Below are 16,575 nucleotides of genomic sequence, written 5' to 3'. Positions count from 1 at the left end.
AAGCAAGCAGCACCTAGAAAACGGGAAATACCGGGAGAGGGGGGGGGCGGGGCGGGGTGTCCAGGGGACTGCGGCAGAGGACTGACTCGCAAGAGCATTTAGAAAAATGTCACCACCTGTTCAAGCCTATCCAGACCCGTTGCGGGCAGCACGCTGGTGCGCCCGGGGGATCGCGGTGGGAAACGCGGCTTTCCAGGAGTCTCCTTAAAGGTTGGGGTCCAGCGCGGCTCCTCGTGAGAGCTGCAGCCCGGTGACCCCCTCCCCAATTCCGATATGCACGGCTTTGTTAAAAAACAAAAAAATGATGCCGGGTGTTGGAGGCGCACGATTTTAATCCCACCACTCCCTAGGCAGAGGCGGGCGGACTTCTGAGTTCAAGGCCAGCCTGGTCTACAAAGGGAGTTCCAGGACAGCTAGGGTTGTTACAGAGAAACCCTGTCTCGATAAACCAAAAATAAAATAAATCACCAAATTTAAATTAAAAAAAAACTTCATTGCTAACCCTATGCAGAAAGACTTTACTAATCTACGAATAATTCTCAGCGCTGCAAAGATTGATTTAACTCACTATTCTCTGAGAAGTGAGGCGGGCGGGCAAGGTGGAGACGCGTTCAGTGTTGCCCAGGTATCCACCAGCTGCTGGTCTGCAGATGGGGCGGTGTCCACTGGCTCTTCAGTATAGTTGCTCAGCCGTGTAATCCCAGCACTCTGCGTGAAGCAGAGCTATTTGAAGCCAGCCTAGGCCAGACTGAGATACTGCCTCACAAAACGAAAAGCTTTTTTTTTTTTGGGGGGGGGGGGCTTCCTCTGCAGGTCCTTATTTTTCTAATGGTTTTGACAGCTCTCTACAAGGGTCCGGTGCTGCCAAAGATAGCTATGCGTGTGGCCTAATAGGAAATCCCAAACTTAAAACAGAGGGTTGTTTGTGCTTAAACAAAACTTGATATTATGTTTTCAAGTGTGAACTTTGTATAAGCCAACATCGTTGATGTCAAAAGGTTGTACGCCCCGTTATCGTCCCTGGGTGGAGAACCCACGAGGCCTCTTTGAGCTGTGTGGCTGTGGAGCGAGCCTACTCAGGCCAAACTCACAGGCAACACGGAGGGCAGAGATCATGGCTGCACTTACAGTCTACGTATTTTAACAACAATCGGAGAAAACAGGCAACATCTTAAAGATGGAACAGTAGGTCTTCACCAGAGCTGAGAGCTTGTTTGGCGGCCTATGTCAGCCATTAGAGTAGATGTGGCCAATGTTTCTCTAAGTAGCCAAGAAAAAATGCCTCGACAAAAAAAAAAAAAAAAGCGGGGGGGGGGGGGGAGATATTCATGAAATACATAACTGCCTTTGAGTCTTTTTTTTTTTTTTTTTTTTTTTTTTTTGGTTTTTCTAGATAGGGTTTCTCTGTGTAGTTTTGGTGCCTGTCCTGGAGATCGCTCTGTAGATCAGAGCTGGCCTCGAACTCACAAAGATCCGCCTGGCTCTGCCTCCCGAGTGCTGGGATTAAAGTCCTGAGCCACCACCCGGCCTTTGAGTCTTTCTAAATTGGGGTTACTTACTTTAGGATCTTACCAGGAAAAGACTTGTACAAACTGAAAGTATTTTAGGATCCAAAGCACTCAAGAGCACTTGCTTCTCTTGCAAAGGACCAGGTCAGGTAGGTACCTGCTCACACAGCCTGTAAAACTAGTTCCAAGGGATCTGAAGGCTCACACATATACTCATAAATTAAAAATCAATAAATAAATTTTTGAAAACTATTGTACCAGGGCTGGGTATAGAAGTGCACACCTTATTGAAGTAAGCGGAGGAGGCAGAAATTTAAGTGGATCCATGAGTTCCAGGCCAGCCAGGGCTACACAGTGAGAACATGTCTCTAAATAAATATATTTTACCAGCATCTCAGTCATTTTAAAGATCTTGCTGAGATAAAAGCCCACCTTGCAGTTTCATTTTGTGACGTGATCTGTTTTCCTTTAAGTTAGGCTAGCCAATAGAACAGGAACTCAAGTAGCTGCCCGGGCCACAGCACACACTCGGGGTTCTCAGGTCTCAAGCTGATTAGAATGTGAAAAGGCATGAGTCGTAGGGTGCTATTTAGGGACAGCTGCAGAATATCACTAAATCCATCGCTGGAAACAGAAATCTCCAGCAACTAGATAAAAATGTAATTCAAAGCCTCTCATTAACAGAACAGAGAATAAACAGTACTTAAGAATGTTTTTAGCAAGACACCCCCCCCACACACACACACACACAGGGTTTCACTGTGTAGCACAGGCTGTCCTGGAACTCTGTAGAGCAAGCTGGCTGGGATTAAAGGCATGTGCCGGCGCCGCCGCCGCCACCACCACCGGGCTTTTTTTTTTTTGTTAGGAGACTCAGACTTTTTTGTTGTTTCCCAGCACTAGGTAGTCAGAGGACGGCAGATCTCCGAGTTCGAGGCCAACTTGATCTACAGCACAGCTTGATCTATAGCACAGCTAGGGTTCCGGGACAGCCAGGGATGTCTTGAAAAACAAACAAAAGAATGTTTTCAGCTAGGCACAGTGGCCCACACCTTTAATCCCAGTGCAGAGGCAGGAGGATCTCTGAGTTTGAGGCCAGCCTGGTCTACAGGGTGAGTTCCAGGACAGCCAGGGGTACACAGAGAAACATTGTCTAAAAAAAAAAAAAAAAAAAAAAAGTTTTGAATCATGACCCCTCACTAAATTGACTCATTATTTAATCATTTTACCCCAAACTTCTATCATCCTATTTTCCTTTTTAAAGGAAGCAATGTTTTTTTTTTTTAGGCAGTCTCACTCTGGAACCCAGCCTGGCCTTGAACTGTAGCAATTCTGTAGCCTCAGCCTCCTAAGTGCTGGGATTATAGGCATGAGGCACATGTTAAGTTGTTAATGTTTTAAAGCCTTTAAGACAAAGCCAACATTCATAGTGGTGGTGGTGGTGGTGGTGGTGACTTTAATCCGAGAATTTGGGAGGCAGAAGCAGGCAAATCTGAGTTCAAGGCCAGCCTGGTCTACTTAAACACTGTCCTCTCACCTAAAAAAATATTCAGTATTCCCATCTCTCCAGAAGCAGAATTCAATATTTAAATTTTTCTCAATATATAACCATAATCATAAAAATATTACTTAGCATATTTAACTTGACAAAATACATTCCAGAATCATCCACAAACAAAACATTAAAGATTACACTTAAGGGAAACCCAAAACTAGGAATTAAAAAAAATAATAGGCCGGGCGGCGGTGGTGGCGCACGCCTTTAATCCCAGCACTCGGAAGGCAGAGCCAGGCAGCTCTCTGTGAGTTCGAGGCCAGCCTGGGCTACCAAGTGAGTCCCAGGAAAGGCGCAAAGCTACACAGAGAAACCCTGTCTCGAAAAACCAAAATAATAATAATAATAATAATAATAATAATAATAATAATAATGTCTATGTAAGAATTAAGATACGGGCTGGAGAGATGGCTCAGAGGTTAAGAGCACTGGCTGCTCTTCCAGAGGTCCTGAGTTCAATTCCCAGCACCCACATGGTGGCTCACAACCATCTGTAATGAGATTTGGCTTCCTCTTCTGGCCTGTGGGGACACATGCAAACAGAACACTGTATACATAATAAATAAATAAATCTAAAAAAAAAAAAAAAAAAGAATTAAGATACTATGGAAAAATGCTTGGGCTCTCATTCTAGAAAAAACCCATGTCCATACCATAATTCTGTGACCATTTTATAAACACTTGCTCACCTATAGGCAATAAACTCTGAGCTCAACCTGCAATTCAAAAGATAAATTTGAGCCAACCCAGGATCTTCATTTCCCCCCCCCCCTTTTTTTTTGGCTGCTGGAAAGATTAATGAGGAAGATGAGTTTTTGTTTTGTGTTTTGAGACAGGGTTTCTCTGTGTAGCCCTAGCTATCCTGGGACTCTGTAGACCAGGCTGGCCTCAAACTAGAGATCCGCCTGCCTCTGGCCCCAGTGTGCTGGTATTAAAGGTGTGCGCCACCACTAACCCCTCAGAAGATGAGTGTTCTAGTGCCTGTTGTCACAACTGTCTACCGTTCAAGCCACTTTTGTTTTTAAAGGCCTTAACACAGTCGATGGTATTACTGAAAAGTAAACATCAAACACTGAAGCTAGTCATTATTAACAACTCTTCGATTTATTCAAAGCAATTCAGTTTCAAAACTTAAGTTACAGCAGTCAGAAAAAAAAACAAAAATAGTCAGGAACACACAATCAGTACTGCCTGCCCTTGTGTTTAACACTGTGTGGCTTTATCCAAAATACAGTTGCATGAAAGTATGAACTTCAGAGTCTCTAAGGACTTAACATACTGTATACACACGCAGTACAGATAGCTAAAACAGAGCCCAGAACGTCTACAGAAGGCCCACCCTTGCTTATTTGCATGAAAATACCACCCACAAAGCTAAGTAAGTCTTAATAGTTATCTGGAGGCCCTATTTGTTGTTTTTAAACCCAAGAACTCTAATTTTGATTGTACAATAGATTGGTAAAAAAGTCAATATATAGATTTACTTTTTAAAAAATAAGCATTTATTTTGAACCTGGCATACTGTGCCAAGAAGAATTCTTAGGGACTGAAAGCAGGCGTTCCAATTATTGAAATGAGGAAAATGTTAGTCCTTTGGAGATCCCAGTACTGGCACTGAATTTATCACACGTTTATTTCAGTCAGATATGCAACTCTGTTAGCTTCTCTGCAAATAATTTCATACTTGTTATTTTAAAACACCATGTCAAACATCTTAAATTAAAAAACGGTCCTACTACTATAAACAATTTCTGCGTCCCAGTACAGGCAGAACTTAATTTGCTGATACTAACAAAATAAACATAGAAATACAAAACAAAGGAAAACAAAAATTAGTGGCCAAGATTTAAAAAGCAATTGCCTTGAACATGGAGCCTCTGGAACAAAAGAAAAGGGACCTGTCTGCTCATGTTTATTTAGTAGCCATGAGGAAGCATGTACACTTACCCCAAATGTTAACAGAAATAAATCCCAACTTCAATACTGACTTTCATACAGTCTCCCAACTGCTATTATATTCCAATCAACTGCTATATTTGATCACACTTTCAAACTATAGGAAGAATAATTAAAGGCTCCACTCAGAAATATAATAAATACTTCACAGCGTTGGTATCCAAATCACCTAAGGAAAACAACTTAATAATTAGACTTGAACATGTTATTAGTTATCAGCAGGTGATCAGTCTGGCCTCTGAGAAAGGAGAATGCTCTGCCTTAGCCTAACACGGCCTCGTGTGTTGTCCATGGTAAGCGAAGCCTGTCTCCTGACACTCCTAACGCTCATCACGGCATCCCAACAGACAGGCCATCTCCCCCACTTCACTTGACACCCAGACAGACGGATGACAGTTTCCTGGGTATCCACAACTTTGCCAGCTTTCCTTTGGATGTGGAGAGGACTGAGGCGATGGAGGGTGACGGAGAGAACGCACCCCTAAAGCCCAGCAAGTTGCTGGCACAGCATCACCCACAGAAAGGGCTCGCCTGCCTGCAAGTCTCTGGATTTCCATAAAATCAGGCTCCGTAAAAGCCTTGAACTGTATCACTGAACAGAATCTCTGAGTTCACGGCCTACGCTGCTGAAGAGAACCCTCTTACTCTGCTTCTACTTTCCAAACTGTGACAGGAAAGTCCTCTAATCCACCCCAGCCCCCAAAACTGCCTTCAAGCTATTGATTTCTGGATCACCTCTTAAAATATATATAAAAAAAAAAAAAAATCGATCAGCTTTATCATTCAAGAGACTATTGCCATTTCATATTACAGCTGAGTGTAATTTGTTAATTTATAAATAACTTTAAAACATGAATGAAATGCACCAAACTACACCTGTGTAAAAGCAACCATGTTTTAATTATGGGCTAAAAATGTCTAATACATTAAGCATGAATTATAAAAATCCAGAATCTAATACAGTGCTAGAGAATTTCACAATGAGAAGATGAGTGAAAATTTTTTCTACATACATTATGATTAACAGACTAGCAAATCTTAATCGGAATGATAAGGCCAAAATAGTAAAACCACACTTTTCCTATAAAAAGTTACACATCATCTCCTATAGAGACAGCTATCATACATGAAGAAACAAGGACATATGGTTGCTCTACTGCATGCCCAGGAGCGCCAGGCAACCTCATCCTGCAGGGACCTAGTCATCTTCCTCTCCATCATCTTCAGCATCCCGTTTCCTTTTCTCTCCCCGAAGACCCTCTTCTTCTAAAATAGAAGTATATAAAATACTCAATTTTAACAAATGAATTTTTTATAGTTACAAAGCTTTCAATCTGAGTAGAAAATGAATGGGAAGCAAAAATTATCAATTGTTTCACTCTGAAATTTCTTCTTCCAATTTCAGAGACTATGCAGACTTGAGAGAACCTGACAAAGTTCAAGAACACAATACACAGGTCAAGAAACCAAGTGCTTGACATCAATGTGAATCTTAACGTCAACACCATTCTGAAGGACTAGGTAAAGAGAAACTAAAGCGACACCTGGTCCAGCCATTTCTCTCTGGACTGAGGTCCATGCTCTGCAAAATGAGATTCCAGAGTGTAATAAAGTGAACAAGCTTTTACTTCATTTCCGGTTTTGTTTGTTTGTTTGTTTTTATCTGTGTATCAGTGGCTGTCCTGGAACTACCTCTGTAGACCAGGCTGGCCTCACACTGAGATCCACCGGCCTCTGCCTCTCAAGTGCTGGGACTGAAGGGATGCATCATCATGCCTGGCTTTCAGTTCCATTTTTTTAAGTACAAGTTACAAGCTCGCTTTTTTGTTTTGTTTTGGTGGAATTAATGTACTCTTTCAAAACACTTCTCTAAGGGGTTGGGGACTTAGCTTAGTGGTAGAGCGCTTGCCTAGCAAGCGCAAAGCCCTGGGTTCGGTCCTCAGCTCCGAGGAAAAAAACAAAAAAAACTCACACTTCTCTACTTCTAAAGGTACATTATGATAAACAACAAAATCAAAGGAACCAAGGGTGATCCCCATTATAGACTCAGTCCTCAACAACCCATCCCACTTATCTGTTATCTTTAGATTCAGAGTTGCTTAAGGCTGATGCAACTTACCCTCTTCTTCCTCTTCCTCCCCTTCATCAACATAATCATCATCATCTTCTTCATCCTTCAAATTCAAATATTCAATGTGAGAAGCAATGAACCGTAACTGGGACTCTTACTGTTTCGAGTTCAGCTATGTTCTGAAAAGGACAGTTTCTACCTGCTTGGCTTTTGAACCTAACTAAGCATGGAGATTTTGATACTCAAGCCTATGCTTTAGACAAACACTGCTCCTGAGAACTTTCTCCAACAATGCGAAGGCTCTCTCTGCTGCACTGTGCGAAGCCACCAAGGGCTGGTGAGTGCCCGAAATAAAACAGCGTAAATGTGGGAGATGCATCCTGAGTTTTCTGTCATTTTAATTACTTGTTTGCTTGAGACAGGGTCTCATAAAGTAGCTCAGGCTAACCTCTAACTCAGTGACCATACTGGTTCTGACTCTCAAGTGCAGGATTACAAGCACATACCACTTTGTCCAGCTTACTTTTAAATAGCCATGTCTGCCCATCATAACAGAAATGGGTCTTTACTATCTTAAAAATAAACTACTCTCTTCTACAGATTGAGGCACAGATGATCTGAACTCTAACAACAAATACGGTTATATGTTGAGTAAATAAATGTATTTCTCTAGACCTCAGCTTTCCAATCAATAAAAGCAAAAGATGAGCCAAAAATCTGAAATCCAAAATGTTCCAAAATGCTGAAAATTTTTTGATTATAAACCAAAAACCTAAAATGCCAAGTGACTTTGCATGCACCTTCAAACTGCAAGCATATTAAAGACACTATATAATACCAGGCAGAGTGACACATGCCTTTGAGGCAGAGGCAGGAGGATCTCTGTGAGTTTGAAGACATCCTGGTCCACAGAGCAAGTTCCAGGTCAGCCTGAGATTATAGATAACATGACCATCATAATCACTGTGTGGGTTCATAAGTATGCACACAGGTATTATGAGACCAGAAGATAAGCCTTGGTACTGTTCCTTAGAGTTACTATGCATCTTGTTTTGTGATGGGGCCCCTCATTGACCTAGACTGCCTCGTGGCCTATACTGGCCCAGAGATTCACCTGTCTCCATTTCTCTGAGGCTGGGATTACAATCACATCCCACCATACCATGCACACTTTTTTTGTTTTGGTTTGGTTTTTAGAGACATGGTTTCTCTGTGTAGCACTGCCTATGATTAAAGGCATGCACCACCACCACCTAGCTTTTTTTTTAATGGATTCTTGGAATTGAACTCAGGTCCTTGTACTTGTAAGGTAAGCACGTCACCCCGAGCAATCTCTCCAGCCCCTCCATCACTTCTTATGACTATGTTTTGACCATGAACATTCTACTTATTAGTAGATGCTAATTTCCTCAGAACCTGTTACTAGATGGAGGATGGTTTTCTCCCTTCTAAAAACTGTATTCTTGCTGTGTGTGCTAATGTGTGGCGGTCAGAAGTCAACTGGGCGTCACCTCTCTCCTTCCACTTCTCCATAGGTTCTAGGGACTGAAGTATCTTTACCAGTTCGGTCATCACTGGCCCACTCTCTCCGTTTTAGAATAACTCCTGCCTCCAGCTGGGTTTCCTCTTTCCAGTTTTCACACCCTCTCTCTTACCGTCCCTTACTCTCTCAATTTTATTCTGCCACAGACTCAGGACAGGGCATCAGAAGTGAATATGCAGGAGACAACAGATTTAATGTCAACACTGAATACTCTCCAAGGCAAACAGGGCTCAGAAGACTCTCATTACCTCTATTTTGACTGCTCGGAGCCTTTTGCACTTACTGCTGTGATCTTGGCCATGCTACAAATATCTAAGTACCGGACAGAGTTGGTACTACTGTGCATCTAAAAGCAATCAGTTGAGAGTCTCTCCATCTCACCACCACGCAAGTTTACTGCTCCTCAGGTATTCTCACTAATAACGTGTGGTGGTGCATACACGGAGCTCTACAGGTGCGAGGACTGAGGTCCCAGGTCAGCCTGGCCCAAAGCAGGACCGTCTCAAAACCACGCGACGGGCTAGGGAGACGGCTGCACGCTGTGCAGACCTGAGCAGATTCCCAAGCACCACATAAAAGGTGGCATGGTGGCGAACGCCCACTCCTGGCCCAGGGGAAGGGGAAACAGGAGATCCCTGGGGCTTGCTGGCGAGCCGACCTGCTAAGTTCTGAGTCAGCACAAAATATAAGTAGTGAATGGTTTAAAGTGCTTGCTAGGCTGGGTGTGGTGGCACGCCTTTAATCCCAGCACTCGGGAGTTCGAGGTCAGCCTGGGCTACATATTGAGTTCCAGGACAACCAGGAATATACAGAGAAACCTGTCTCGAAAAACCAAAAATAAATACATAAGTAAATAAACAGCAACCAGGTATGGTGGCACAAGCCTATAATGCCAGCATTTACAAAGCTTAGGCAAGAAGACCATGAGTTCAAAGACAGCCTGGGCCACACAGAAAACTCCATCTTGAAAAGGCAAAAATAACCACCTGGAGAGATGGCTCAAGGTTAAACAGTGACTAGGACCTAGGTGCTGCTCCCAGCACTTACACTGTGGTTCACAAGTATCTGTAAATACAGCTCTAAGGGATCCTATGCCCTCTTCGGGCCTCTGTAGTCACCATTCACACAGATGGTACACAGACATACATGCAGGCAAAACACCCATACATACATAATAGAAATAAATAACCTTTAAGGAAAAAATAAAATGCATAATCAAATATGCCATTTCCTTCTCATTTATTTTTAAGTCCCAGTGGTCTCTGATGCTTACCTGGCACATAGCTCCTAAAAACAAGAACTCTTGGGTTCGTTGGTTTGCTTGTTCTGAGACAAGGTTCATCTACAGCCTAGGCTATCCTAGAGCACACTAGGTAGCCTACACCATCATTAAACTCCTGCAGTCCTACTGCCTCACCCTCCCAGAGTGGTGGGATTATGGTCATGTGCTTAGCTGAGACTTTATTTTTGAATACCCAAACTATCCCATCCAGAATGAAAATGCTTCCTGGCCCTGCACTTACTTAATGCTGTGTGTATTTCAGAGATTTCTGATCTATGCTTGGCCATGTCATTTTCAGTTACTATTCCCCAACATTCAGTAGAATAATACACCCAAATGTAAGTCATCCCGAAGTTGGTTGGAAGTAATTTTTAAGGCAGGAGTGGTGAATGTCTGTGTGATCCCAGCACTCAGGAGGCAGAATTAAGAGGACTGCCCCAAATTCAATGGCAGCATGGGATGCATGAGTCTGAGGCCACCCTGGGGTGCAGAGTAAAAAAAATACACCCACCACCCCCCTCCCCCAAAACTCCCCCAACTTCAAAATGTAACTTTTAAAGTACTTACTATTTATACTTAAGGAGACCATTGACAGAGAAAATAAAAGGCCAAGTGCAAATAAAACAAAACTAGAAGACTTTCATTTTACCAAATAAAACCAAACATAAGAGAAACACTCAAGCTATATATATGCTGGTGTAAACTAACTAGGCTTTCCTTACAAATACTTAAGATGCTTAAACAAGTTTCCTTCCTCATTACTGCGTAGTTTTTGACTTACAAGGCTCCAAACGAGTCTAAGGCCTCATTATTGTACATTCATTTCAAATTTAGAAATAGTATCATGGCCAGGCGGTGGTGGCACATGCCTTTAATCCCAGCACTTGGGAGGCAGAGGCAGGGAGATCTTTGTGAGTTTGAGGCCAGCCTGATCTACAGAGTGAGTTCCAGGACAGGCTCTAAAGCTATACAGAAAAACCCTGTCTCAAAAAACCAAAAAAAAAAAGTATCATGTTGTAGAATATTATTTTAAGGTGTGTTACTTTTGTGTTGCATTTGTTTAATTAACTCTGTGAAGCTGTGTTACTTTGCCTGTCTAAAATACCTGATGGTCTAATAAAGAACTGAACGGCCAATAGCAAGAGAAAGGATAGGCGGGGCTGGTAGGCAGAGAATAAATAAAAGAAGGAGCCAGAGAAGGAGGACATCAGGGGCCAGCCACCCAGCTACACAACCAGCCACAGAGTAAGAAAGAAAGGTCTACAATAATAGAGCAAGGTAAAAGCCCAGAGACAAGGCAGACAGGGATAATTTAAGTAAAGAAAAGCTGGCAAGAAACAAGCCAAGCTAAGGCCGGGCATTCATGATTAAGAATAAGCTTCCATGTGTGATTTATTTAGGAGATGGGTAGTGGGCCCCCCAAAAAAAAGAGTAAAAAAACACTAAAAGTAGCAGGAAAAAAAAAAATAAGAACCATCCATCCATCAGATATTGTCTAACCACCATTACCTAAGAAAAACTACAATTAATGATGCATGCTTTGGTGGCAAGGGACACATTGCAGTATATCAAGGCAAGTAATGGCCGTTTCGGCATACTATAAAGGTACACTATGGAGGGCATCCCAAACTGAGGGGTCATGTGAGGCCAGCCTGGTCTACACACAGAAACCCTGTCTTGGAAAAAAAAAAAAAAAGGAGGAGGAGGAGGAGGGACAGGAAGAGGAGAAGGAGGAGGAGGAGGGAGAGGAAGAGGAGGAGGAGGAGGAGGAGGAGGGAGAGGAAGAGGAGGAGGAGGAGGAGGAGGAGGAGGGAGAGGAAGAGGAGGAGGAGGAGGAGGAGGAGGGAGAGGAAGAGGAGGAGAAGGAAAGCTCCTGCAAGATGCAAGAGTATAAAGCAAGAGGTAGGTAACTGGAGAGAAGACATTCAGGTCTGTCTCTGCAGTCTGTAATGTGCTAACTAGAACTAGGTGCTTTATATAGAAGCTCGGACATACATTCATCAAACGTTCCACCATCCCATGCCACTGAGGGCACAATCAATTCGAAGAGTATCTGGGCGCTAAGAAACAAGCAGTGGCAATCCTTATGGAGCCACTGTGGACTCAGCAGTCTGCTGCCCATCTTCCTTTCTCTTTCTTCTGGACGCTGGCCAGAACCAATAAACTTCTGGTAATTCGGGTCTCCATGCTCCTCCTCTAATGCCCCTTCCCTGCCATGTGACTGCTTGTCCAACCCATGTCTGACCGCAACACCAGCTTTTACACCACACTGGTTCATTCTCCTCCAGGCAGCTGCTGAGACTTACAGCTTGCCTAGCCTGGGAGCTTTTCCTTTAAGATTTACTTATTATGTATACAGTGTTCTGTCCACCATGGAGCATCCAGTAGGAGGCTGAGAGAGAAGACAGATGCTTACCCACAAGTTAGGAAACGAGTCAGGACTCACTCTTTACAGTACTCAGCCTTGTGCCCAAACCATCGTCAGGACAAATAGCAAGTTTCCATTCACCTGAATTTCTTCTTTCATTAAGTATGAGAGGCCCACCTCCTCTTCTCCCTCTCCCACTTCTGAACCTGCTTCATCCTCATCCTCATCCTCGTCGTCCTCCTCCTCCTCTTCGTATCCTTCAGGTGGACCAGCTTCGTCTTCTTCCTCATCTTCTTCATCTTCATCTCCATCTTTAAAAAACATTTTAGAAGATGAGCCAATGGCTGGGCAAATGCTTCTTCCTGGTATGCAGGCCCTCCCCACTCTTGCCCAATCATCTGAACACCTTAAGCCAACGGTGGAGAGTATCTCAAGGTGCTGCCACTACTTTAATCCCAGCCCGGACCTCTGTGAGCTCAAGACCAGCCTGGTCTACAGAGTGAGATCCAGGACAGGCACCAAAACTACACAGAGAAACCCTGTCTTTAAAAAAAAAAAGAAAGAAAGATAGATGATTCTGGCCAAGCAATGGTGGCACACACCTTTAGTCCCAGCACTTGGGAGGCAGATAAAGTGGATCTCTGAGTCTGAGCTCTACACAGTGAGTTCCAAAACAGCAGGAATTATGTCTCAAAAAGAAAAACCATTACCCTCCTCATCCTCCTCCTCCGAGTCCGGTGCCTCATTGTCGTCCTGATCGAATCCATCCAAGTATGTGATCTGCTGCAGCAGCTCGAAAATGCTTTCTCTGTAATCTTCCAGGTTCGTGATCTCACAGTTGAACAAGTCGAGACTTTTCAAATTTTTAAGATTTTGCTGAAAAAGTAAAGTTAAAGGTTACAATCAAGATTTTAAATACCATGTTCTTCAATTTTAATGAAAGATCTGAAAAACATATACTTGAAGTTAAAGAAAGATTTTTTTGCATTTTTAGTGTGTTTTAAGGGTCATTCTACAAAGCACAGGCAGCTCTTAGTCACCACTGCGCCTCCAACATCTGTCTTAGAGCTTGATTTCTTGTAAACACTCAAGGCGCTCTTGCTGAAAGAATCTGCAGAGATAATCAACAGCACGCCAATGTGGTGGTATACACCCATAACCCGGCCAAGGTAGGAGGCTCAGAGTTGGAGGCCCACCTGGGCTACAGAGACTACTCATCTTAAAAGAACAAAAGGTGTCACAACCATACGACAGTCCCCTTATACCAGCACCCAAGCCTGTTCCCAATAGCTTAACCTCACATCTTTTTTTTTTAAGACAGGGTAGGGTGTCACTATGGAGCCCAAGTCTTGAACTCAAAACCCTTTAGCCTCCCAAAACTGGTATACAGACACCACCACACAAAGCCCGACTGTTTTAAAAACCTGAGGACAAGGGCTAGCCAAGAGGATCGGCGGCTGCCTCCACCTACTGCCATGCCTGACACCTTGAGTTCAATCCCTGGGACCCACACACCTGGAAAAAAACAATTCCCACAAGTTGTCCCCTCACACATTCACTCACACACACACACACACACACACAACTGTAATGAAACAAAATGTAAGTCTGAGAATTTTCCTTCCTATCATCAGAAAATACCTCTTAGTACCTCAAAAGGTACTATGTGTCCCCTTACTTTAGAAGAAAAAAAAATGACAGCTGTTTAAAAACCAGAGTAAAGTCCTGAACAAAATACAAGCGAATCATTAAGTGAATTTGTCACTGATTCAGAATTCTTCTGGATTTTTTAATTTTTCTTACATTTTAATTATATTGAAGGGGTGTGTGCATGCATATGCCACAAGTGTGTGTGTGTGTGTGTGTGTGTGTGTGTGTGTGTGTGTGTGTGTGTCAGAGACAACTTTCGGGAGTGGGTTCTCTCCATCTACTACAAGGCTCTGATATCAAGACAGGTCTTCAAGCTCGGTGGTAAGTGCCTTTAAAAATGAGTGGCAGCCGGGCGGTGGTGGCGCACGCCTTTAATCCCAGCACTCGGGAGGCAGAGGCAGGCAGATCTCTGTGAGTTCGAGGCCAGCCTGGTCTCCAAAGCGAGTTCCAGGAAAGGCGCAAAGCTACACAGAGAAACCCTGTCTCAAAAAACCAAAAAAAAAAAAAAAAAAAGAGTGGCACTGAAGCTTTATTTTATTTTTGTGTGTTTGTTTGAGACAGGGTCTCTATACATAGTCCTGGCTGTCCTGGAACTCATTATGTACCTCGAACCCAGAGATCCACCTGCCTCTGCCTCCCAAGTACTGGGACTAAAGGCATGCGCCACCACTGCCTGGCTTAAGGCCTTAATTTAAAAAAAAAAATAATAAACTTTTTTTAAAGGTTTGTTTTTATTTTATGTGCATGTATGTGTATGTGAGGATGACCTGGAATAGGAGTTAACAGACAGGTGTGAGCTGTCATGTGGGTGCTGGGAATTGAACTCAGGTCCTCTGGGAGAGCAGCCAGTGCTCTTAACCACTGGGCCATCTCTCCAGCCCCAAGGCCTTTATTTTTAAGAAAGGGTCTCACTCTGCAGTCCAGGTTCCAACTTGGTGTCATACCTCCTCTGCCTCAGTGCTGAGTGGCAAGTCCAGCTAGATGTTAAAGAAAAACAGCTATCTGGATCCCAAGAGATATTTCAGAGAAGTCCAGACTTAAACAGAGATCAATGAAATAGAATAGGAACAAACCTCAGATCAATTAATCCAAAACTAATCCCAAAAAGCAAGTGCAGAGACAATCACTCCACTTACCAGCGCCTCTACTGTACTGAGATCTTTGATTTTGTTTCCACTCAGATTGAGGTAGGTGAGATTGGGACATTTCTCTGCCAGGACTTCCAAGCCTCCAGATATTATGTTGTCACTGAGTTCCAACTACATAGTCAACATGGAGAGAAAGCAAAGAATGGTGAAGCTGAGCACTTTGAAAAGCCCCTCAATGTGAAGAAAAGCAATTGTCATTCTCTCTGACATCATCGATTTCCATCTACCTGCAAACAGAGCAGAACCTACACGGCAGCTTGTCCGCGACTCCAGTGTGTTCATCTGCATTTTATGATGGGGGCCAGTGGTAGATATTAAATCCAATTTTGTGCCATAAAACAATTCTAATTTAAATTTCTAAGCAATACTAAAACTAATTCCAAAATCCTACAGTCTATTTCTTTTCTTTTCTTTTTTTTTTTTAAGAGATGGTCTCTCTGTGTAGCCCTGGCTATCCTGGATCTCACTCTGTAGACCAGGTTGGTCTTGAACTCAGACATCTGCCTGCCTCCTCTGCCTCCTGAGTGCTGGCATAAAAGGCATGTGTCACCACTGCCCAGCTCTTTTGTTTTCTTTTTAATTAATTAATTAACTAATTAATTTTATGTGCACTGGTGTTTTGCCTGCATGTATGTCCATATGATGGTGCTGGATCCCCTGGAACTGAGTCACAGAGAGTTGTGACTGGGAATTGTGTGCTGGGAATTGAACCCAGGTCCTCTGGAAGAACAGCCAGTGCTCTTAACCACTGAGCCATCTCTCCAGCTCCTTCCCTTTTCTTATCTCTGGGAACTTAAGTATTTCTTTTGTTTGTTTGTTTGTTTGTTTTGTTTTGTTTTGTTTTCGAGACAGGGTTTCTCTGTGTAGCTTTGGAGCCTGTCCTGGATCTTGCTCTGTAGACCAGGCTGGCCTCGAACTCAGAGATCGGCCTGGCTCTGTCTCTCCTAAGTGATGGGATTAAAGGCGTGTGCCACCACCGCCCAGCATTAAGTATTTCTTATTAGCGGGTGAAATGGTCATTTCGCTTGAGGAAGAACTTGATAAGCCTCAGTATAAAAACCACGGTATCCTCAAACTACTTCCAACTCACCTTTCGAAGTTTATTTAAGCTGGGAAGCCGGGCCAAGGAACTTAATTCCACGTTGGCCATACTAAGAAACTCCAGTTCTTTGAAAGTGTCATTCAGGCCTTCGATTTCCCCATTGACACACAAGCAATTATCGAGGACTAACTCTGTCACCTGTGAGAAGAAACACATCAATAATTAGTTTGCATAACAACAGACCTGTGTCTGAGCACTCCAAACACTGGAGTGTGTTGTAGCACTCCAGAGGCAGAGGCAGGCGGCTCTCTGTGAGTTCCAAGCCAACCTGGTCTACATAGTGAGTTCCAGGACAACCAAAGCTACAAAACAGAGAAAGACCCTGTTCAAAACCAACAGCCAAACCACCAAACCCAAACACCAATCCCTACACTGAGTGTACTTTATGAGGC

General features: G+C 43.4%; 1 protein-coding gene and 1 long non-coding RNA gene across 5 annotated transcripts in view; one reads left to right on the top strand and one right to left on the bottom strand.

Annotated features, from left to right (window-relative positions):
* The first annotated feature begins 53 nt into the window (after positions 1-53).
* Positions 54-6,651, top strand: LOC131913302 (uncharacterized). Its single transcript, XR_009379862.1, has 2 exons — positions 54-210; positions 6,425-6,651. It is a non-coding gene; the product is annotated as an uncharacterized LOC131913302 (long non-coding RNA).
* The window catches only part of Anp32e (acidic nuclear phosphoprotein 32 family member E), a 39,887-nt gene continuing 27,457 nt past the window's right edge, over positions 4,146-16,575 (bottom strand). For 2 of the 4 annotated variants that reach the window (XM_059265887.1, XM_059265885.1), the window contains exons 2-7: positions 16,172-16,321; positions 15,070-15,192; positions 12,994-13,159; positions 12,425-12,594; positions 7,139-7,193; positions 4,146-6,285 (exon numbers count right to left, since the gene is read on the bottom strand). In XM_059265887.1, the coding sequence (XP_059121870.1) occupies positions 6,218-6,285; positions 7,139-7,193; positions 12,425-12,594; positions 12,994-13,159; positions 15,070-15,192; positions 16,172-16,231 (642 nt within the window). In that variant the 5' untranslated portion in view covers positions 16,232-16,321 and the 3' untranslated portion in view covers positions 4,146-6,217. Of the gene's footprint in view, positions 6,286-7,138; positions 7,194-12,424; positions 12,595-12,993; positions 13,160-15,069; positions 15,193-16,171; positions 16,322-16,575 lie in introns of those variants that run through there. The other 2 variants (XM_059265886.1, XM_059265888.1) reach the window with 2 other exon arrangements.

Source organism: Peromyscus eremicus, chromosome 6 (genome assembly GCF_949786415.1).
Source record: "Peromyscus eremicus chromosome 6, PerEre_H2_v1, whole genome shotgun sequence".
In the NCBI taxonomy this organism is placed as follows: domain Eukaryota; kingdom Metazoa; phylum Chordata; class Mammalia; order Rodentia; family Cricetidae; genus Peromyscus; species Peromyscus eremicus.
This window is presented reverse-complemented; position numbering and strand designations above follow the sequence as displayed.